The 24,833-nt window shown below is 41.5% G+C and overlaps 1 protein-coding gene and 1 pseudogene across 1 annotated transcript; one reads left to right on the top strand and one right to left on the bottom strand.

Annotated features, from left to right (window-relative positions):
- Window positions 1-3,726: 3,726 nt before the first annotated feature.
- Window positions 3,727-20,116, bottom strand: LOC128566508 (diacylglycerol kinase eta-like; annotated as a pseudogene).
- A 1,716-nt stretch (window positions 20,117-21,832) lies between these two features.
- Window positions 21,833-22,763, top strand: LOC128566688 (ADP-ribosylation factor-like protein 5A). Its single transcript, XM_053563649.1, has one exon. It carries the CDS (start codon window positions 22,100-22,102, stop codon window positions 22,637-22,639), a length of 540 nt encoding a protein of 179 aa, XP_053419624.1. The 5' UTR covers window positions 21,833-22,099; the 3' UTR covers window positions 22,640-22,763.
- The last annotated feature ends 2,070 nt before the right edge of the window (window positions 22,764-24,833 follow it).

Here is a 24,833-nt window from a genome sequence, read left to right as displayed (position 1 = left end):
TGTTCAGTGGCAGAGCAAAAAAATAAAAGCCTCACAATCACAAAGGAGTTGAACCTAACAAAAGCTCTAATTCTAATGAGGTGTGTTTTCTCTTTGGTATCCACTAGTAACGTCAGCGTCTTAAAAACAGATTTTAGAAGGTCCAGAGACAATTTTAATATAAAAGTATTCACAGCAATTATTCCTATTAACAGCAGAGTTGTTCTTACCACACATGTATTATTTATGATCAGAACATTAATTCTCTAGATCCACAGAGACGAGAAAGAAATCAATGTTTATACAATGTTGACACAAATCTAATCATATTCTAATAAGTAGACTAATAGAGCTCAGATAATTAACCAAGCTGCTGCTTTCTGCTAAACTCTAAGATGTCTGTAGTAAAAACCTGACCTTACAAAATGCAAGCTTTATACAGCCAGCTATAATTGTTTGAACAGTGAGACTACCATTTCAATGTTTCAATATATTGATCAGAAAAATTTACTCTTCAAAGCCACGTTGCCTATTGGAGTGAGTAGTACATCTTTACATTATAGGATGACCCAATTGCAACAATCTCTTTTAAAATGGTCCAAAACTTCATATTTAGGCTATTGTTTAACATAAGTGACTATTGTTAAGGCTTGACAACCCTTAGCTATGCAGAAATTTGCATTATTGAATTAGATTAAATCTGCATAATTTTTGAACGGGGTAATACACTTAAGCTTTTGCCATCAGAATCAATTAATATGTGCTCAGCATCTCTTGAGTTCTGGCATCATATTATGTCCTCTTTATGTGTAAATATATTTAGAAGCAAATAAAACACCACTCCCGAATTTTCAAATAAGCTTACTCCTTTTATAATTAAGTTCCTCAGAGCAGTTTGTCAACCTTGGCATTGACACACATAACATTGATAATTGTATAAAGATTCTTAAGAGATTTGTTCAGAAAGTGTTAAGAAGCACAATACCAGAGAAAGGGCAAAATTAAAGCACTAATGTAGTTCACAGCACAGCTCTGGGAACAAAAAGCAGCACAGCAGAGCCCACTCCAGCAGAAGTGACGCATGCTGGGGCCGACCGAGGCAGAGTGAGGGAGACAGACCACGTGGAGACCAAGGCCAGAACAATATTCCTATTAGAAGGATGGAGGGAGACGGGGAGGGAAGGAAACAGACTGAGTTAGAGAAACAGAGACCCAGAGAAGGAGGCAGAGATGACTAATGCTGACAACTGTCTGATCCAGTAAACAAAAATGTAGCGTTTTATAAACCCCACGCTCTTAAACAGGAATGTAATTTGGGTTGTGGGTATAGACGGGGCCAGAAGAGTAACTGTCACCAAGTATCTCAAGGCATTTCCCAGGGTCTCTCTCTTGGTTTAAATTATTATTTATTTTTCCCCAGTTTTATTGAGGTATATTTGCCAAATAAAAATTGTGAATGTTTAAGGTATATAATGTGATGCTTTGATAGGGGTATACCTTGTGATTCACTACAATCCAGCTAACACACACATCCACCACCTTACCTAGTTACTGTGTGTGGTGAGAACATTTAACCTCTGCTCTCTTAGTAAATTTCCACATAATACAGTGTTATTAACTATACATTAGATCTCCAGAACTTATTCATGACACATAACTGCAACTTTGTACCCTTTGACCAATGTCTCCCTATTCTCCCTTCCCTTGTTGTCCCTGGAAAACCCATCGTTCTGCTCTCTGCTTCTGCAAACCTCAAGTTTTAGATTCCGTATATAAATGAGATCATTGGTATTTGTCTTTCTGTGTCTGGTTTATTTCACTTAGTATAATGTCCTCCAGTTTCATTTATATTGTTGCAAATGGCAGCATTTCCTTTTTTAAGGCTAAATACTATTTTGTTGTGGATATATGCTCCATTTTCTTTACCCATTCATCTGTCAAGAGACGTTTAGTTTGTTTCCATAGTTTGTATCCTGGCTTTGGTGAGTCATGCTGCAGCAAACACGATGGTACAGACATCTCTTTGACATACTGACTTTATTTCCTTTGGGTACATACCCAGGAGTGGGATTGTTGGATCATACGCTAGTTCTGTTTTTAATTTTTTTTTTTTTTTTTTTGTAGAGACAGAGTCTCACTTTATGGCCCTCGGTAGAGTGCCGTGGCCTTACACAGCTCACAGCAACCTCCAACTCCTGGGCTTAAGCGATTCTCTTGCCTCAGCCTCCCGAGTAGCTGGGACTACAGGCGCCCGCCACAACGCCCAGCTATTTTTTGGTTGCAGTTTGGCCGGGGCTGGGCTTGAACCCGCCACCCTCGGTATATGGGGCTGGCGCCTTACTGACTGAGCCACAGGCGCCGCTCTGTTTTTAATTTTTTAAGACACTTCCATGCTGTTTTTTTTTTTATAACAGCAGCACCAATTTACATTTCCACTAACAGTGTATAAGAGTTTTGTTTTCCCCACATCCTCAAGAGCACTTATCATATTTTATCTTTTTGATAACAGCCATCATAACAAGTGTGAAGTGATAATCTCATTACAGTTCTGATTTTTATTTACCTGAGGATAAGTCATGTTCAGCACCTCTCTCTGTACTGTTTGGACATTTATTTATGTCTTCTTTAGAAAAACATCTATTCAAGTCCTTTAGTCGGGTTGTTTATTCTTGTTATCATTATCATTTGGCTATTGGGTAGTTTCTTATATATTTTGGATATTAACCCCGTATCAGATCTATGGTTTGCAAATATTTTCTCCCACTCTGTAGGCTGCCTTTTCATTTCATTGTTTCCTTTGCCAGGCAGACACTTAGTTTGATGCAATCCCACTTATTTATTTTTGCTTTTTTGCCTAAGCTTTTGGTGTCACATTTTAACAAATTGTTGCTCCAGCCAGTATTAAGAAGCTTTATCCCTTTTTTTTCTTAGTAGCTTTATAGATTCAGGGTTTTTTTGTTGTTGTTGTTGTTGTTTGTTTGTTTGTTTTTTAAAGGGAAAAAGAAACACAATTTATATTTTCATCTCAAAACCAACAAAAAAGCCAATGCCTCCAGTGGTGAAATCTAGTAAGCTTTAGCCACATACTGTTATGCAGTGACAAGTAAGAATATTCCATCAGACCAGATCTAATGAAAGAAACATTTTGCAATTCCTCCTTTTAGACAATGGGATCATCTCAGATTCCTCCTATCTTTTTACCACTGTGAACATATTTGAACACGTCAGGTTTGCACAATAAGAAAATGGCTTTTGGGGCAGCACCTGTGGCTCAGTGAGTAGGGCACTTGCCCCATATGCCGAGGGTGGTGGGTTCAAACCCAGCCCCGGCCAAACTGCAACAAAAAAATAGCCGGGCGTTGTGGCGGGCGCCTGTAGTCCCAGCTGCTTGGGAGGCTGAGGCAGGAGAATCGCGTAAGCTCAAGAGTTAGAGGTTGCTGTGAGCCGTGTGACGACACGGCACTCAACCAGAGGGCAGTATGGTGAGACTCTGTCTCTACAAAAAAAAAAAAAAAAAAGAAAGAAAGAAAGAAAATGGCTTTGTGGAATGTATTTTTGTTTTGGCACAAAAATATTTTCTAATACTTCAAATCAAAATTTTCACCCACAGCAAAACATCAAGCCATACAGGTGCTTCACTGGTGCTTACTTATTTATGTCGAAAACTGTTAAGAATGGCCATTTGCTTCCAAGAACTTTGTAGTTAAGTAGCAATCACTTCTCTTTCAAGGAATAGCACCAATATGGTTACACCTCAGACTGAGGAGTGCTCCTTCCAAGCTCTTTAATTCCCTGGAGAATTCGCTTCATATGGCCCACCTTCGGGCAGCCAGTATTAAGGTCCCCAGGTCCTTAAGATCTTGCCTTTCCAGATGCAAAAGTTCAGCCCCTCTGATGTCATGACGGATGAAGATACCTTTGTACTCTGCCAAATTGGGCAGATCCAGCCAAGCAGAAACTTCCTCGGTGCCCCATTTCTGGACAGGCTGTGAACCTGTCTTCTGCTTTGGAACCTTTTCCTTTTTAAATGTTGGCACTATGCAGAATACTGTGCTTCTGCTGCTTCTTTTGGTGCAATCCATAGGGGGCTCCTCATCCTCATTTGGGTGTAAGATGTAATAAAGCCAAGGGATCTCTGTTAATTTCTGTAACTCCACCTCCACCGAGGGTAAGGCATTGGATACCCGCTCTTCATGAGGAGATTCCAACTGCAAAGGAACCCTGCCAACTAGTAAAGATTCTGTTTCATTATACAGAGCCTTCACGTTGATGGCTCAGTGGCGGTATCTCTCGGAAGATTTTCGGCGCACTGTGGGTTGGCTTTACTCAGTGCATGGGAGCAGGCGTTTACAGCATGGGCCAGTTCTTACTCCAAAAGACAGTGAATTGTGGCTGCATCACGAATCCTAGTAATGAGCTCCTCTGATGCCTGGGAGCACAGCTGCTTCTGTGACACCTCTTGGGTGGCCAAGTCCACAGCATGCTGGATGTACAAGTGGGTTCGAAGAACTGGTTTATCAGAATCACACTTCTGTTTATCTTCCCAAGACTTTAGAGTGCTTTCAAAGGCTCTGCCCCTTGTTAGCATCTGAGCTCTGTTTTTGTGCACAATTTTGATAATCCCTGGAGGCTGGACCCATGCTTCACCGTCTACCTGGACTGGGACTCCCTCATCGCCAAATATATTGATTTTTACTGTACGGCACTGGGCAATTCGATGATGCTGCAGTTTAACGGCCCTCGACACTGCCATTTGCATGCTATTAAATATTGCAACCACTTCCAGGATCTTGTCATCAAATGATGGTGCAGCAAATACATCATCCTCTTTAGTTCCACCCCAGAAGTTAGTACCCCTAGCATAGCTGGGGACGTTCAACACCGCTATGCCTTGCAAACTGGGGAGAGGGATATACTGCCCATCACACTCAAGTTGAACCCTCTGTTCTAAATTCTTGTATGACCTCTGTAATAACTCCCGGGTCCCAAGGACTCCATACAACATCAAGTTTTTAGTTCGGCTTCTGCATTTTTCAGGGTGCTCCTCTCTCTTATTATTAAATTCTAATGAAATTTTTTGCGTCTAATCCAATCCCAAAGTAATTGTTCATGACACATCTTTCTGAATATCCATCTACTGAATCTGGATCTGGATCAATAAATGTTGTCACACCAAAAGGATCAATATTTGCTAGTAACATTTTATTGATAATAGAACTCCCAGCAATTGAGGCAGCTAACCCTGCTTTTAAACCTGGGCAGATTATTCTGGTATTGAGCGCAGGAAGATTTTCTTTGCTGGCTGCTATAGCTGGACAGAGCCAGAATCAGTTTGATAATGGCTATGACTTGTCCAGGAATCTGGAGACCTAGAAGCAATTTTAAATGGAGGGAATCTGCCACAGGAGTCTTGATAAGAGATGTCTTCATCTTTCATCAGTCAGTGACTCTTTTGTATCATCATCTTTAAGTTCTTTTTTAGATTCATTTGTCTCTAGACTATCATAATCAGATGACTGATTACCTGGCTCACAGGGGTGAACTATCTGATCATCCATAGCGTTTCCAGCTTCTTCAATGACTTGCCTCACTGCTTTCTTTAAACTGTTTGCCCGCAACATTATTTCCCTTGGTTTGCCCCCTTTCTGTGCGCAAGGTTTTGGAATGTCATCTGTGACTTTTTGAGTTAATTTTCTTTTTTGAGACAGAGCCTCAAGCTGTCACCCTGGGTAGAGTGCTGTGTCATCACAGCTCACAGCTCACAACAACCTCCAACTCTCGGGCTCAAGCGATTCTCCTGCCTCTGCCTCCCAAGTAGCTAGGATTTACAGGCATCTGCCACAACAGTCAGCTATTTTTTTTTTTTTTTTTTTTTTTGGTTATAGCCATCATTGTTGTTTGGCAGGCCCGGGCTGGATTTGAAACCGCCAGCTCAGGTGTATGTGGCTGGCACCTTAGCCGGTTGAACCACAGGCACCGAGCCTTGAGTTGATTTTTGTACACATATGAAATAAGGGTTCAATTTCATTCTTTTGCGTGTGGAGATCCAGTTTTCCCAGCACCATTTACTGAAGAGCTGTCCTTTCCCTATTGTGTGTTCTTGGCATCCTGTTGCATACCAGCTAGTTGGCCACAGATGAGTGAGTTTATTCTGGGTCTCTGTTCTGCTCCATTGATCTACATGTCTGTTTTTAACGTCAGCACCACACTGTTTTGATTACTGTAGCTTTTTTTTTTTTTTTTTTTGTAGAGACAGAGTCTCACTTTATGGCCCTCGGTAGAGTGCTGTGGCCTCACACAGCTCACAGCAACCTCCAACTCCTGGGCTTAAGCGATTCTCTTGCCTCAGCCTCCCGAGTAGCTGGGACTACAGGCGCCTGCCACAACGCCCGGCTATGTGATTACTGTAGCTTTAAAATCAGAAAGTGTCATAACCTTACCTTTGTTTCTCTTATTCAAGATGGCTTTGGCTAAGGGTCTCCTACTCTTGTGGATATGTAGGGTCTGTTCTCACGCAGCACTCCCTGGGCATGGAGCCTCAAGTCAGCAGGGTTCCCCAGCACCTAAAAAATGTCCAAGAGGCACTGCTGCTATGAAAGGGCACAAGGACCTCCTAGGACCCATACCCTCCTATCTGCCACCCCTTCCACCCCGAAGCCCTCACAGTGCACTACAAAGATGGGAAATGGCTGCCTTTTACAAAAAGTATGATATTCAGTTAGAGGTGTTCCAAATCAGGGCAGCTTTTACCCCCGTGACTCATAGGATTTGGGAAACAGAGCTTTTCCTGTTGGCTTACAGGCTTCTCTCTCTTTGGGACACAGACTCGGACTAAGAGCAGATCAAGTGAGAGAAACTACAAGACTTAGTCAAAACGCTTCTTTGCTTCTGGGGTCCAGGGCTGTGTTGTGGAGGTGGAGGAGCTGGCTCCCTCTCTGTTGAGTTGAAGGGCCTCAGGCCCTATTGCACTGGGCTCTCATAGGCTGCCCCCCGCCCCGCCCCCCGCAATGCCACCTGATAAACATAGACACAGCTGAGTCCAGAATCAGAGTGAGCATTTGGTATGTGTTTCTCCTCTGTATCGTATTTTAATGCATTTACTACATTAACAAGGATGCATGCAACACATGTCACACAGCATAATAAGAAATGAAATGCCAGATAGTAAAGCGTGCAATTGAGGCAGCAGAACGGAAACACCGGCACCGCATCTATCTGTGTGTCTGTCTCAACCTTGTGCTCCCAGCAGGTATAACCTCTTCCTTGAATGCCACAAATTCCTTGCTTTTTTAATATATGTAAATATACAAATAAATATAAATGTTTAGTTTTATTACATATGCCTCACTAAACAACAGAAGACTTTGCTTTGCTTGTTGAAACTCATAAAAATGTCTCATCACGTGTGTAGTCTTCTGAAACAAGCGTCTCTCATTCAACATCCTGGTGGTAAGATGCATCCATCCTTACTCATCTTCACTGTTTTGCGAACAAGACTGCATTGAACACTCTTTTACATTTTATGATACTCATGTATAAGAGTTTCTGTAGGGTCTGTACTAGAGAAGGATCACTCTATTACTGGGTATGCAAACGTACAATTTTACAAAATGATGTCAAGTTGTTTTCCAATGTGGTTGTACAAATTTACATTCTCACTGGCAATGCATGTTTCTTTGACTTATTCTTTTCCAAAACTCAGGTTGACAAACTGCTTAATCTTTCCAATCTGGTGGGTATAAAATGATTTCTTATTGTGGTCTTCATTTGCATTGCTCTGATTCCTAATGAGGTTGAGCATGTTTGTCCACCATTCATGTTTCTTCTTATGCGAAACGCCTGTTCCAGTTTTTTTGCCCACGTTTCTATCAGGTTTTCTTAACATGTGCTTCTTTCTAAACTCTGGATGTTAATCTTTTGTCAGTATGTATGTTGTAGGTATTTCCCAGACTATAGCTTGACTCTTTGCTTTCTTTATGGTGTCCTTAGGCAAGGCAAGGTGGCTCGTGCCTGTGATCCCATTTGGGGAGGCTGAGTGGAAGGGTCATTTCAGGTCATGAATTTGACACCAGCCTGGGGAACACAGTGAGACCCCCATCTCTAAAAAAAGTTGTTTTTTTTTTAAATTAGCTGGGTGTGGTGGTGTGATTTATATTGACATACAGTGTGAGGTAGAGATATAATTTCATGTTTTTCTATATAAATAGCCAATTGCTCCAGTACCATTTATTGGATAGCTCCTCCACCAGCACTGATCTGTATCATCTTCTCCACCATAGATCAAATTTCCAGACATAGACAGGTCTGTTTCTAGGTTCACTAATCTGTTCCATTGGTCAGTTTTCTATCCCTGCCCTACACTGTCTTGTCTTCATTAGCTTACCTTTATAATAAGTCTTGATAGGTCAAAACTATTCCCATCTTCTGCTTCTTCCAGAGTACCTCGGTTATTGTTTCTTTGTTATTCTACTTGAATTTTAGAATTGCTTTGTCAAGTTTCCTGAAAAAGCAAACGAAATTTTGATTAGAATTGTTTTGAGATCTTTAAAGTATGCCCAAGTGCCCATCGATCCACGAATGGATTAATAAATTGTGGTATATGTACACCATGGAATACTATGCAGCCTTAAAAAAAGATGGAGACTTTACCTCTTTCATGTTTACATGGATGGAGCTGGAACATATTCTTCTTAGTAAAGTGTCTCAAGAATGGAAGAAAAAGTACCCAATGTACTCACCCTTATTATGAAACTAATGCAGGACCTTCACATGAAAGCTGTAACCCAGTTACAACCTAAGAATAGGGAGAAAGGGGAAAGGGAGGGGAGGAAGGGGGGAGGGAGGGGGAAGGAAGGGGATTAATGGGATTACACCTGCGGTGCATCTTACAAGGGTATATGTGAATCCTGGTAAATGTGGAATGTAAAGGTCTTAGCAAAATAACTAAGAAAATGCTATGAAAGCTATGTTAACTAGTGTGATGAAAATGTGTCAAACGATCTATGAACCAAGTGTATGGTGCCCCATGATCATATTAATGTACACAGCTATGATTTAATAAAAATTAAAAAAAAGAAACAAAAAAAGAATTGTTTTGAATTTGGGGACACTGACATTTTTTATTATACTGATTCTTTCTATCCATTAACAGGTTTCCCATTTGTCATTTAAATATTTTTTAAATGAATTCTATTATTTTCTCCATATAATATTTTTCGCATTTTTTCTTAGTGTTTGGTACCTTAGAATTTCTGTTGTAAATTATGTATACAGAGGGTGCCAACGAAAGGATATACATTTTAAGAAAGAAAAAATTGTATTTCCCTTTTTTTTCAAGACTATTTTACTCTGTTGTCCTTGATAAAGTGTCATCATCATAGCTCACAGCAACCCCAAACTCTTGGGCTGTAGAGATCCTCTCGCTTCTGCTTCTCAAGTAGCTGAGATTATAGGTGTGCACCATCACACCTGGCTAGTTTTTTCTACTTTTCAGTAGAGATGGGATCTCACTTTTGCTCAGATTGGTCTTGAACTCCTGAGCTCAAGCAATCCACCTGCCTCGACCTCCCATAGAGCTAGGATAATAGACATGGGCCACCGCGCCCGGCTTGTATTTCCTCTATGTATGTATGTTATGTATATGTGTGCATGTGTGTGTGTATACACATACCATGTATAGCTTTATTGACTTCACATAACATACAATTTATCCATTGAGCATACAATACCATGCCTTTCAGCATTTTCACTAGTTAATTGCCTTGACTAAGAGTTGGATTGCCTCTTGGGAGACTTCTTTAGTGGAGATGCACAAGGTGAGAAAGGGAATGATGAGCTACTTCTAGACAACGAGGCCAATGCATATTCTCATCCCTCCTATGGAAATATATTCCTTCTCAGCCTTGGGCAAAGAGGCATTAGTCTCAGTGGTGATGTCTACCTTCCAGGTATGATCTTGGATAGGATCTCTGGTGCCATCTAGGTTGAGAACAAGAAGAGTGAGAACCAAGAGGTTGGGGAGGACCTGACTGAGATGTTGGTGGTGCCTTTTCCTTTATGGAACTTTTTTCATTCAGTCTTATAGTGGCTGTGGCTCCATGTCCTGCAAGTCTAAACAGTCCTGATGTTTACTGATTGATCTCTAAATAATAGAGTAGGAGACTGGGAGACAGGGCTGAGACAGGATGCAGGGGCTTGCAGATTGGGTGCAGGTGTTAAAGTAAATAACCCTCAAGCAGAAGTTAACTAGAAGGGCTGCTAACCACAGGCAAGAATTGGCTTCAACCAGCCTATCAGTTATCTCTGACACCTTACATGAATTTCGGCTAATTACGACATCATTTACATGGTAGTTTTAAAAATTCTCCATCCTCAAAATCAGCAGTTCTTTTATTTTTTATTTTGATAAGTTTTATTATAGAATTTTTTATTGTTAAATCATAGCTGTGTACATTAGTGCAATCAAGGGGTACAATGTGCTGGTTTCATACACAATCTGAAATATTCTCATCAAACTGTTCAACGTAGCTTTCATGGCATTTTCTTACTTATTGTATGTAGACATTTGTATTCTGCCTTTAGTAGGTTTTGCCTGTACCCATTCTAAGATGCACCATAGGTGTGGCCCCACCCATTACCCTCCCTCCACCCTAACCTCCCCCTCCATTCCCCTTCCTTGGCCCTTTCCTCATAGTCTTGTGCTATAGTTGGGTTATAGCCTTCATGTGCAAGCTATCATTTAGCTTCATAGTAGGGCTGAGTACATTGGATACTTTTTCTTCCATTCCTGAGATACTTTGCTAAGAAGAATATGTTCCAGCTCCATCCATGTAAACATGAAAGAGGTAAAGTCTCCATCTTTCTTTAAGGCTGCATAATATTCCATGGTATACATGTACCACAATTTGCTAGTCCATTCGTGGGTCATTGGGCACTTGGGCTTCTTCCATGACTTAGCAATTATGAATTGGGCTGCAATAAACATTCTGGTACAGATGTCTTTCTTATATTGTGATTTTTGGTCTTCTGGGTATAAACCTAGTAAAGGAATTATAGGATCGAATGGCAGGTCTATTTTTAGGTCTCTAAGTATTCTCCAAACATCCTTCCAGAAGGAACGTATTAGTGGGCATTCCCACCAGCAGTGTAGAAGTGTGCCCTTTTCTCCACATCCATGCCAACATCACTGGTTTTGGGATTTTGTTATGTGGGCTACTCTTACTGGTGTTAGGTGATATCTCAAAGCAGTTTTGATTTGCATTTCTCTGATGATTAAGGATGATGAGCTTTTTTTTTCATGTGTTTGTAGATTGTGCATCTGTCTTCTTTAGAGAAGTTTCTCTTCAAGTCCCTTGCCCACCCTGTGATAGGATCACATGTTCTTTTCTTGCTAATACGTTTAAGTTCTCTGTGGATTCTAGTTATTAGACCTTTATAGGGAGGTATAACCTGCAATATTTTCTCCCGTTCTGAGGGCTGTCTGCTTGCTTTACTTACTATGTTCTTGGTTGTGCAGAAGCTTTTTAGTTTGATCAGGTCCCAGTAGTGTATTTTTGATACTGCCTCAATTGCCTGGGGAGTCCTCCTCATAAAATATTCACCCAGGCCGATTCCTTCAAGAGTTTTCCCTGCACTTTCTTCAAGTATTTTTATAGTTTCATGTCTTAAGTTTAAATCTTTTATCCAGTGAGAGTCTATCTTAGTTAATGGTGAAAGATGTGGGTCCAGTTTCAATCTTCTACAGGTTGCCAGCCAGTTCACCCAGCACCATTTGTTAAATAGGGAATCTTTTCCCCACTGAATGTTTTTAATTGGCTTGTCAAAGATTAAATAGCGGTAATTCATCTCTTGGTTCTCTATTCTGTTCCAGACATCTACTTCTCTGTTTTTGTGCCAATACCATGCTGTTTTGATCACTATCAATTTATAGTACAGTCTCAGGTCTGGTAGCGTGATTCCTCCTGCTGTGTTCTTATTGCTGAGTAATGTTTTGGCTATTCAAGGTTTTTTTCTGATTATACTTCGTATAAAACGAAGTATTATTTTTTCAAGGTCTTTAAAATATGACAATGGAGCTTTAATAGGAATTGCATTAAAATTATATATTACTTTGGGTAGTATAGACATTTTAACAATGTTGATTCTTCCCAGCCATGAGCATGGTATGTTTTTCCATTTGTTAACATCTTCAGCTATTTCTTTTCTTAAAGTATCATCGTTCTCTTTGTAGAGATCTTTAACGTCCTTTGTTAGGTATACTCCCAAATATTTCATCTTCTTTGGCACTACTGTGAAAGGAATAGAGTCCTTGACTGTTTTTTTGGCTTGGTTATTGTTGGTATATATAAAGGCTACAGATTTATGGGTGTTGATTTTGTAGCCTGAGACATTGCTGTATTCCTTGATCACTTCTAAAAGTTTTGTGGTAGAATCCCTAGTGTTTTCCAGATATACGGTCATATCATCTGCGAAGAGTGAAAATTTGATCTCTTCTGACCCGATGTGAATACCCTTGCTCACCTTTTCTTCCCTAATTGCAATGGCTAAAACTTCCATTACAATGTTAAGGAGCAATGGAAAGGGATGCCGGATATTATCAAAAGCTTTTTCTGCACCATATGAAAGAATCATATGTTCCTTATTTTTTAGTTTGTTTATGTGCTGAATTACATTTATAGATTTACGTAGATTGAACCAGCCTTGAGACCCTGGGATAAATCCCACTTGGTCATGGTGTATAATTTTTTTGAAGTGTTGTTGGATTCTGTTTGTTAGGATCTTACTGAGTATTTTAGCATCAATATTCATTAGTGATATTGGTCTATAATTTTCTTTTCTTGTTGGGTCTTTCCCTGGTTTGGGGATGAAGGTGATGTTTGCTTCGTAGAATGTGTTGGGTAATATTCCTTCTTTTTCTATATTTTGGAAGAGGTTTAGTAATATAGGTACTAGTTCTTCTTCAAAGGTTTGGTAGAATTCTGAGTAAAGCCATCTGGTCCTGGGCTTTTTTTGGGGGGGAGATTTTGTATAGTTGATGCTATTTCAGAACTTGATGTAGGCCTGTTCAGCATTTCCACTTCATTCTGTTTAAGTCTTGGTAGGTGGTGTACTTCCAGATATTAGTCAATTTCTTTCAGATTTTCATATATCTGAGAGTAGAATTTCTTGTAGTTATTCATTAAGGATTTTTTGAATTTCTGAGGGGTCTGTTGTTATTTCATCATTACCATTTCTGATTGATGAAATTAGAGATTTTACTCTTTTTTTTCCTGGTTAGGTTGGCCAAAGGTTTATCTGTTTTATTGATCTTTTCAAAAAACCAACTTTTAGATTTATTGATCTGTTGTATAATTCTTTTGTTTTCGATTTCATTTAATTCTGCTCTGATTTTGGTTATTTCTTTTCTTCTGCTGGGTTTGGGGTTGGAATGCTCTTCCTTCTCCAGTTGCTTGAAATGTCCCATTAAGTTATTAACTTCCTCTCTTTCCGTTTTCTTGAGGAAGGCTTGCAGTGCTATCAATTTCCCTCTTAGGACTGCCTTTGCAGTATCCCAGAAGTTCTGATAATTCGTGTCTTGATTGTTGTTTTGTTCCAAAAATTTGGTGATTTCCTTCTTAATCTCGTCTATAACCCATCTATCCTTCAGCATAAGGTTGTTTAGCTCCCATGTTTTTGTACGGGCACGCAGGTTTCTGCTGTTTTTGAGTTCAACTTTTATTCCATGATGGTCTGAGAAGATGCAAGGAATAATTTCTATTTTTTTAAATTTGCTGAGATTAGATTTGTGGCATGGGATGTGGTCGATTTGGAGTATGTTCCGTGGGCTGATGAGAAGAATGTTTGTTCAGTTTTGTTGGGATGAAATGTTCTGTAGATGTCTGTTAAGTCCAGATGTTGAATGGTTAAGTTTAAATATAAAATTTCTTTGCTTAGCTTCTTTTTGGAGGATCTATCCAGCACTGCTAAAGGGGTGTTAAAATCTCCAACTAGTATGGAACTTGATGAAATCAAGTTCCTCGTGTCTGTTAGAGTTTCTCTTATAATTTGAGGTGCATTCTTGTTGGGTGTATAAATATTAATAATTGAAATCTTATCATATTGAGTATTACCTTTAACAAATATGAAGTGTCCATCCTTATCCTTCCTTATTTTGGTGGGTTAAAGCCTATTGCATCTGCGAATAGGATTGCAACGCCAGCTTTTTTCTGCTTTCCATTTGCCTGGAGTATAGATGAACATCCCTTCAGGCAACACCTGCTTTTTTCTGCTTTCTATTTGCCTGGAGTATAGATGACCATCCCTTCACCTTGAGTCTATATTTGTCTTTTAATGTAAGATGCGATTCTTGTATGCAGCATATATCAGGCTTGAGTTTTTGTATCCAGTCAGCCAACCTGTGCCTCTTTAGAGGACAATTTAAACCATTTACATTAATTGAGGATATTGATGAGCCTTTCAGGAGCCAGTAGACATTTTTAATCCTTTCGCGACTGTGGAAGTTGGAATTTGATCAAAATTTTCTGAGTGGTTTACTTTTGTGGTGGAGGATTACGCTGGTCTTTATGGAGGATAGGTCTGAGAATATCCTGGGGAGCTGGTTTAGTTATGGAAAATTTCTTCAACGTGTGAATGTCATTAACGTATTTAATTTCTCCATCATAAATGAAACTCAGTTTAGCTGGGTACAGGATCCTCGGTTGAAAGTTACTTTCTTTTATGAAATTAAAAGTCGATGACCATCCTCTTTTAGCTTGAAAGGTTTCAGCAGAGAAATCTGCAGTCATTATAATATTTTTGCCCTTGTAGGTGATGGTTTTCTTTCATCTGGCTGCTTTCAGAATTTTCTCCTTCATATTAACTTTAGTGAAATTGATTATGATGTGTCTGGGGGATGTCTTATTTGGGTTGAGTCATGCTGGAGTTCTGAAACTGTCTGCTATCTGAATTTCAGAATCTCTTGGCATGTCTGGAAAGTTCTCCTTCATAATCTCATGGAGAAGAGATTCTGTGCCTTGTGAAGCCACTTTGTTAATTTCGGGGATCCCTATAAGATGAATATTGATTTTCTTTGAATTATCCCAGAGCTCTCTGAGAGAGTGATCTGTTTTTGCCCTCCATTTCTCTTCCTCTTTGAGAGTTTGGGAGCATTTGAAAACTTTGTCTTCAATGTCAGAAATCTTTTCTTTTGCTTGCTCCATTCCGTTACTGAGGGATTCTACTGTGTTTCTCAGATCTTTGAGGGCTGCAACTTCTTGTCTCAATGTGTCAAAATCTCTGGTCATTTGGTCTTTGAATTCATTGAATTCTTGAGATATCTTTTGGGTTACTGCTTGGAATTCTAATTCGATCTTATTTGCTATCCAGATTCTGAATTCGATTTCTGATATCTCAGCTATTTGTTTGTGCATGGGATCTTGTGCTGTGTCTGCCCCATTGATCCTTGGGGGAGTTGATCTACTCTGATTAATCATATTGCCAGGGTTTTCTGTTGATTTTGCCTCATGATTGTTTTTCACCATTGCCTCTGGCCATCCTCAGAGTTAGGGAGGTGTCTCTCCAAGATGAGACCCCAGCGGGCTCACTGTAATGTTGCTGGATCTTTGTAGGGAGTGACCCTGTGCACTTCTTCAGGGGCTGCCCCAGCTGGGGAATTATGGTTGTGGAAGCAGCTCCGGAGTGTGACACACCTGGATCCAACAACAGGGCGGGAGGTGGTGCGCATAGTTCTGGGAGTGTCTGGTGCCCAGTGACTTTGGCACAGAAAGCCCAAGGCTCCAGCAGTCTCTGGCCAGGAGAAGGGCTCTGCACAGAGGCAGGGAGGGCCCTGGAGGGCACACGGCTACCAGAGTCCCTGGCCAGATGAGTGGGCCGGTGCGGAGCCAGGGAGGGTACAGGAGGGAGGACACAGGGTTGCACGGCTCCCACAGTTCCTGTTCAGGGAATGCAGAGGCCCAGCAGGTGTGGGTCACGTTTCGGGGGTTGCAGTGCAGCTCTTATGGAGGTCCAGGCGGTGCCATGCCCAGGAGTTTGAGGTTGCTATGAGCTGTGAGGCCACGGCACTCTACCCAGGGCAACAGCCGGAGGCTCCAGTGTGCCAAAACCGGTCTCACTCTGCCCCTGAGGGTTAAGGCTGTAAGGCAGCTCAGTCCTCACCTTTAGGCTGCTCATTCACTAGGTTACTAGCTCCTCCCCCCGATCCTTGCTCTATGAGCCTGAGGGCGGGGCTTGACGAGGCAGTTCTCTCACAATGGCTTCCTGGAGCCCATAGCCAAACATTATTAGCTCCGTCTGGCTCAGCGGCTCAGTCTGGGGCCCTAGACAATGCCCAAAGTTCTCCGCACTCATACTCAAGCTCTCCCCAAGGCAGTTCAACTGAATGCCAAGTCCCAAAACACCGAAACAGTTCACAGGTAAGGCCTTTCTGGTTTGCAGTCTCACTGCTGTTTGTACTTATGGCTGCCAGCGGGATTAGGTTGATTGAACAAACGCAACCACTTGCCAGTTTTCCACTGTTTTTGTCCTCCTTTTGGGGTCCAGAAGTACTTTGCTGACTCCCTGTATCCTCAAAGGGATGATTATAGGCAGATCCCACCAGCCAGAGGTGCCTGGAGTCTTATCTTCCCAGACTCACTGTGCCCAGTTGTAGGGAAGCTATTACTCAGCCACCATCTTGCTCCACCTCCAGCACCATGACAGTTCTGAGACAACCATATAAAGCATGAACATAGGAGGTAATCCAGTTGTAGGAATTACTACCTAAATTCTTAGGAAAAGCCAGTCTCTTGGTCTTGACTATTCCTCCCCTCCATTAGTAAAAGTATAAAAGAGCTAAAACCACTTCCTCTCCATGCAGGTGCTCTTTTTCCAGCCTGCCTGACCTTCTCCTGACAGTGTGCTTTTACTTGCTTGCCTTACAAGGTGCTTCCTGAAATTCTTTTCCCAAGGATCACCAAGAACTTGGAAAAACCTCCACTTGGATGCCAATAACATAAATACATAAATCTACAAAGGAAGGTCCATACTTGAAATCTGCCAAGTAAATAAACCTCATCAAATGTGAACTATTTCCTTAAAAATTAATTGCTATAGAAAGAGAGACAGATGAGAGTATAGAGTCAGACAGACATAAATTTGGATCCAGCCTTGCCATTTTCTGTGGCCCTTGGCAGGATGAATGAGTTGTTAGATGAACTCTTCCATTGTTCTGCACCAGAACAAAGTGCTCTGTGCCCATGAGCCACCAGAAAGGTGGGAAGCCATCTGGGATGTGTCAGGAGGCTAGGAAGCCTGGTCCTCTTGCTCAGGCAGGTAGAAAGGGACCACTCACTACAAGAGAGGGGAGGGACCTCCAGGGGCTACTGTGTAACTCAGGGCATCCTAGGAGTTCAAGGCATGTGACGAGGCTCACAAGGCTCACCCTGTCTTGTTGTCACCCAGGAAAACTATGGGACCTGTAACATCCTCTTGGGAAAGAAGACAGTGGGTTTGAAGCGACAGTGGGTTTATTTAAAAATAATAATAAACTTGTTTTCTCCTTGGTCCCTTCCAAACTCAAGACTGTCAATAAACCTATTTGTTACTCAAAATCCACTGAGGCTCAGTTCCTTCCTCTATAAAATGGAGATAGTAAAGTAGTTATTCTACTATTATTACTGGAGATTGTAATAATGGACTTAGCACATAGAAGGCTCTCCACAAATACTTTCATTCAGTTCCTTTTCCCCCAAATTGGGATAATGTATAAATAGTTTGTATTCTGCTTGTCACTGGATTAAACCATAAGGAATTGCTGCTATCATCCATTTTTTTCTTATGGAAACAGCAATTTCATATGTTTTGACATAATGTATCAGGTGTGCTTTTTATATTATCAAATATGCTTTGATAAAATGATTTTTAATGACAACATATTATTCCATCATATGAATAAACTCTGATTTAGCCAGTTCCACTCCCCATTTTAGTACATTTAGGTTGTTTCTCATTTTGTATTGTCTTCTATTGATTTCTAACTAAAATATATGTCATAAACATTCTGGTACAAATATCTTTGTTATAATGTGATTTTTGGTCTTCTGGGTATATGCCTAGTAGAGGAATTATAGGATTGCATGGCAGATCTATTTTTAGATCTCTAAGTGTTCTCCAAGCATCTTTCCAAAAGGAATGTATTAATTTGCATTCCCACCAGCAGTGTAGAAGTGTTCCCTTTTCTCCACATCCACGCCAACATCTCTGGTCTTAGGATTTTGTGATGGGCTAATCTTACTGGAGTTAGATGATATCTCAAAGTAGTTTTGATTTGCATTTCTCTGATGATTAATGATAATGAGCATTTTTTCATATATCTGTAGGCCGTGTGCCTATCTTCCTCAGAGAAGTTTCTCTTCAAGTCCCTTGCCCAGCCTGCGATGGGATCAAGTCATGGAAAAAGCCCAAGTGCCCATTGATCCACGGGAATGGATTAATAAATTGTGGTATATGTACACCATGGAATATTATGCAGCCTTAAAGAAAGACAGAGACTTTACCTCTTTCATGTTTACATGAATGGAACTGGAACATATTCTTCTTAGTAAAGTATCTCAAGAATGGAAGAAAAAGTATCCAGTGTACTCAGCCCTACTATGAAACTAATTTATGGCTTTCACGTGAAAGCTATAACCCAGTTATAACCTAAGAATAGGGGTAAGGGGGAAAGGGAGGGGAGGGAGGAAGGAGGTGGGCAGAGGGAGGGTGATTGGTGGGATTACACCTACGGTGCATCTTACAAGGGTACATGTGAAACTTAGTAAATGTAGAATGTAAATGTCTTAACACAATAACTAAGAAAATGCCAGGAAGGCTATGTTAACCAGTGTGATGAAAATGTGTCAAACGGTATATAAAACCAGTGTATGGTGCCCCATGATCGCATTAATGTACACAGCTATGATTTATTAATAAGTAAATAAATAAATAAAAATACTAAAAAATAAATAAAGAAAATATATGTCATTTAAAAATTTTAAATGAGATTTAAAATAACGTGTTGAGTAGCGTATGCATCCTGTAATTTTCCACAGGTACTAATTAATATTTTTTTCCTAACCCACAGGGCCTTTGATTAGTTTCCCCTCACTATCTTGGCCCCAAGCCCACCTCTGCCCTGCCTGCTGGGAACGTATTGGGCTTGCCTTGGCATGAAGACTAGGACAAGTCCATGGCCTTCCTGACCACTGATGAGATATACAAAACCTTTGGTTACTTGAAATCATTAACTTTAAATGTTTGGTCCAATACATTAGTGAACACGTAAGTCATTCACCTCCCTTCTTGCCCTCCTCCTCACCAAGCGAAGGCTGGCTGCCAGTGAGTAGCCTGCTTTGGGGAGGGGACATGCTGTTTCTTCTCTCCTGTCTGTGTCATTTCAGTGGCAAATCCCAGAAGGTGCAGTAAAGAGGGAGTAGAGATCGGGAGAGAAAGCTCCTGCTTGTGACTCAGTGGTGGGCAGGCACTCCAGGCTTGCCAGATACTTCTAGCAGATTCTTTGCTGGTGCGCTTTTCATTCTCCCCTACAGAGCCGCCCACTCCCACTCCATGCAAGTTGTCTCTCCTTCAACCAACAACCCCCTGCTTTATTTTGGAATCTTTCACTACTTTTACTGCTGAGCAATTATCTTGGCCCCTCTTACACAAGGTCTCTTTTAAATAATCTCATGCCTTCTTTGCACCCAAAGAATTTGTAATCAGGATCCCGGGCTATGGACCAGCCAGGCAGGCAGAGAGAAGGGAATAGCTTCCCAGACACTGCCCTGGTGCAGTCCCACGTGCCAGGGCTCTTCGGCTCTCTGTAGCCCAGGCTGGGCGCAGGCCAGGACACAGGGCAGGCCCCTCAACATATGTATATGGCAGAGAGTCTCAAAGCACAGCTTTTTCTCAAGAAATTATCTCTCTGCATAGTCAGCTACTTTACATCTTCACTTAAACATAAGCTCCCTTGTATCTTCTCTTACCAATCCTCAGCTCACAACGGGCTCCTCCTCATTCACAATGGCACCATGTTTAGGGGTATGCCTTTCATACAGTCTTCTGCTGGCAGTGGCTCCGAGTCCTCGAGCTCTAAACTTCCCTGCTTCACTGATTTCCAAACATACATATTTATGAAGGAAGATCTGTGTTTGAAATAATCCTTCTGCCAACTAAATAAACCTCACCAAATGCAAACCTTTTCTTTTCAAATTAATTATTCTTTGCATTGGAATTCTCCAGCTTTAGGTTTTCTTGGAGCAAGAGCAGGACAAAGGGGAAACAGAAAACTTTATAGGTAGGGGAATTAATTACTTTTGCTGTACTTGCCTTTTTAATTAAAGGACTATAAACACAAGCAATATTGTTGGTGCATTAATCCAAGCGTCTGTGACACACAATCTGAAGGTAACAGAGAGGTACAAAGAGGAAAGCCCAGGGAAAGAAAGCTCACACCTGGTTTAAGACTGGAGCCAAAGGCCAGGGGACAGAAAGGCCAATGTTTCCAAAGGCTACAGAGAGCACACAGGAACCAGGGGTCAGAGAGCAGACACCGGGCAAGGGAGGAGGAATGAGAAATGAAAGGGGCAAGTGCACACCTCCCGCTCAGGTGCTCACAGTGGAGGGCCGAGTCTTCCAGAGGCCACATCCAGTGCACACCTCCTGCTCAGGTGCTCACAGTGGAGGGCTGAGTCTTCCAGAGGCCACATCCAGTGCACACCTCCTGCTCAGGTGCTCACAGTGGAGGGCCGAGTCTTCCAGAGGCCACATCCAGTGTACACCTCCTGCTCAGGTGCTCATGGTGGAGGGCCGAGTCTTCCAGAGGCCACATCCAGTGCACACCTCCTGCTCAGGTGCTCATGGTGGAGGGCCAAGTCTACCAGAGGCCACACCAAGGCCACTGGCACATCTGCATCGAACATTTACTTCCCACAACCCATTTTTTCCCTATTGTTTTGCTGCCTTCCTTTTTCTCTTTTTTTCAAATTTTAAATTAATATGAGGGTACAAATTTTTAGGTTACATTGTTCTCACCTCCAAGGCAAACTTCAAGCTGTAGAAGAGCCCTTCACTCAGGGGGCGTGCTGAAGGCCCTCACCTGTGCGCGGTAGGTGAGATCCCGCCAACCGCACCTCTCTCCCCCTCCTTCAGAGACTGTATGTGTGTTTTCTCATTTGCGCGGGCATGTACAATTTAACCCTTTCTTAAGAATAACCCTTTAACCCTTTAACCTAATTTTAATTGGGTTTAATTTAACCCATAACCCTTTCTTAAGAATTTACTTGAGAATGAGTTCCAGCAAAACGAGGAAATAATCTAAGAGGAAGTCATGAGAGCTAGGAAATAGAAGATTCTACCCAAGAGAAGGAGAGTCACAGAGAGCTGTCTTGGGACAGAAAGACAAGAAAGCCCCAAGAGATAGCGTCACGGAAAAGCATGGCAGAGACTGAAAGCTGGGGCTGGGGGACAGGGCCTGAGGTGGGGGCAAGGATTCAAGAATATATGATACCATTCTTGAGAGTTTGGTATATTTATCATAGACCTTTCCATAATACTTTATTTTCCAATCATGTCTATGTATTGCTTTATAAAAATTGAAATTATCTTAAGAAAAAATAAAATACTATCAGCATCATTAACGATCCAAATGTAGCCACTGAATCAACCGAGACTTGGTTTGCATTTGGGGAACTTATTAATGATACTTGCTGTGCAGGTTAGAGTTAGACTAATTAGACTGATGATGCAATGATCTAAATTGGCTATTAAGATAGAAATAACCTAACCAAGCTAAAGACAGGCTTTAAAATGAAAATTAAAATCCCTATTCCAAGGAGCTGGGGGAGGACGGTGGCCCGTGAGGCTCGTCGCAGACAACGCGGCGGCGATGTCCGCGAGCCAGGCGAGTGCCGCGGCGGCAGCGGCGGGGCCTCGCGGGTGCAAGGGCGGCCTGGGCTTCGGCCTTCCTCCGGTTCCCTGGAAGCGGGCCGGCGGTCAGCGCGGGAGTAGCAGCCGAGGCGGAGGCTCCAGCGCGTCTCTCTCCTCCCCTTCAGCCTGAGCCAGCGGAGGCCAGGCAGCCCGGGTGGCTGGAGTGGGGTTCCCCTGTCCGAGAATGGGAATTCTCTTCACCAGGATATGGAGACTGTTCAATCACCAGGAGCACAAAGTTATCATTGTTGGGTTGGATAATGCAGGGAAAACTACTATACTTTACCAATTTTCTATGAATGAAGTTGTACATACATCCCCTACAATAGGAAGTAATATAGAGGAGATAGTGATTAATAATACACCTTTCCTAATGTGGGATATTGGTGGCCAAGAATCTCTTCGTTCTTCCTGGAACACTTACTATACTAACACAGAGTTTGTAATAGTTGTTGTGGACAGTACAGACAGAGAGAGGATTTCTGTAACTAGAGAAGAACTCTATAAAATGTTAGCACATGAGGACATAAGGAAAGCTGGATTGCTGATTTTTGCTAATAAACAAGATGTTAAAGAATGCATGACTGTAGCAGAAATCTCTCAGTTTTTGAAGCTAACTTCTATCAAAGATCACCAGTGGCATATCCAGGCATGCTGTGCTCTTACTGGTGAAGGATTGTGCCAAGGACTTGAATGGATGATGTCACGACTTAAGATTAGATGATCTCTCCTGACCTGACCTCTTCTCATAGACTTTGCATAAACGAAGTGCTAGACTTTGCCTGAAAGTTGCAAAAATTAATGGTTTAGATATATTTATAATAAACTGATTTAAACTTTTTCTATAAGATGACAAATTAGGACCACTTATTTGAAAACAAAGATGAAATCTCACCTTCCAATTTGCTTTCCCATTAGTTCCTTCCAAAGTAATTTATTAAAGCTGTGATTGACATTTTTCCTGTAATGAATCCTCTCAGGAAATTGTGTACTTTGTGGTTAAGTATAAAGAGAGAGGAAGATGTTTTGAACTTTAGAGCTTTATTATCAGTATAACCCTCCCTAGTTGAATGTTCTTTTCTTGTTCCATTAAGTCAAAATACAAGTCAGCACAGATATTCAGTTTCTAATATTTAAAATGTAATGTTACTTATGAAAAGTATTTTGTATCAGGTTGCATATGTATTGTGTATATACCTCACTTTCAAGTTAATGGCTTTGATTTACGTTCTAAAGAAAAGCAAATAATACAAAAATTATCAATATCCTTAGTTATAACCATAATAAGTACTGGCATTGGTGTTAAGTGCCATTTTGTACTCTTCTTTATGTTCTCTGTATTGTTATTGACCAATCCCCAAAATCATTGATCTGCTCTTTAAAAAAAAAAGGAAAAGAAAAAAGCTTAAAAAAAAATCCCTATTCCAAGCTTTAATTGGCATATATATTGATGCCATTATAACAAAGGAAATACTTATGGTCTGGTTATGATACAAAGAGCTTTGAACCAGGAGGCCACCAAGGTTCCATTCCAAGCTCCATTACTAACTCACTGTGTAACCTCAGAAAAGGCCTAACTGCTCTGTTCTTCAGTTTCAACGTTGATAAGACAGAATTCTTCCATTTATGCCATATAGTATGTGCTGTCTGCTGGTAGACAGTAGGCTAGACCCTGGGTCACAACTGAGAACAAACCTCACTGAGCCCATGTGATGGAGGGGACAGAAAACAGGCACATGCAGAAGGAACATTCTGTAGAGCACTAGAAGGGCGGGGGCCATGGAGAAAAGTGAAGCACAGAAGCGCAGGAAGGAGCAATGGGGGTGAGGGTGCAGTTTTAAATAAGGAAATCAGGGAGGCCTTGCTGAGTGAGAAACATTTGGACAGACTTGAAGGAGATGAGAACAAGATATGCCAACACCTGGGACAAGACGATTCCGGTGGAGAGAATACTATGTACAGACATGATGACACAGGGACATGCCTGGGCTGCCCTGTCCATAGGGAGGAAACCCCTGGGAAGGACTTCGGCTTGCACTCCAATGCTGATGCGTTGGGGAATTTTAAGCAGAAGAGAGGTAAGATCTGACTTCCATTTTAAAAGGATAGTCTGGCTGATGGGCTCTAGGAGACAAAAACAGAAGAGAGACCAGATGAGAAGCTTCTCCAATAATCCAGGTGTTAGGGGTTGAATTGTGTCCCCCTCACCACCAGATTCATATGTATTGGAGTCCTAACTCCCGGTACTTCAGAATGTGACTTTATCTGATAAAGTCTTTACAGACATAATTGTTAAGGTCATTAGAGTGGGCCCTAATCCAATATAAGGGATGCTGTCCTTATAAAAAGGGGGAACTTGGATACAGGTATGCATACAGAGACAATGATAGAAACAGACACAGGAAGGAGACGGTTGACTGTGACTGTTAAGTGTCTAATGGTGCTACAGGAATTTGCAGTGAGGTGGATGAGCACCGTGTGTATGGTCAGAGAAAGTAGGGGACAGATAGCTCCTAGGCTGGGATTTTAAGCCCTTGAAGGGAATGTTACACAGACAGCAGAAACCAATGCTTCTCACATTTTAATGTGGATCCTTATCACCCAGGGATCTTACTAAAATGCAGACTGAGTCAAGAGGTCTGGGGTGGGCCCTGAGATTCTGCATTCCTGACAAACTCCAAGGTGATGGGTGATGCCCCTGCAGCTGTGTGGCCCACATTTTGACTAAAAAGAGCCTAAGTAGCCCTGAGAGAGTAGATAGTGTGTTGAGTGATGGGTATGGTCAGTCAGTCTGCTTGAAGTACAGTTAACATCAGAAAATACTGAGGAAATGCTTGGAAGGTAGGAGGAAGCCGTCTTCCAGCACGCTGTGTTGATGTTATACTTCACTGCAGTGGACACGGTAGTCCTCCATAGAC

Source organism: Nycticebus coucang, chromosome 15, assembly GCF_027406575.1.
Source record: "Nycticebus coucang isolate mNycCou1 chromosome 15, mNycCou1.pri, whole genome shotgun sequence".
NCBI classification, from domain to species: domain Eukaryota; kingdom Metazoa; phylum Chordata; class Mammalia; order Primates; family Lorisidae; genus Nycticebus; species Nycticebus coucang.
Note: the sequence above shows the minus strand (reverse complement) of the source record. Positions and strands in the feature narration are given on the sequence as shown.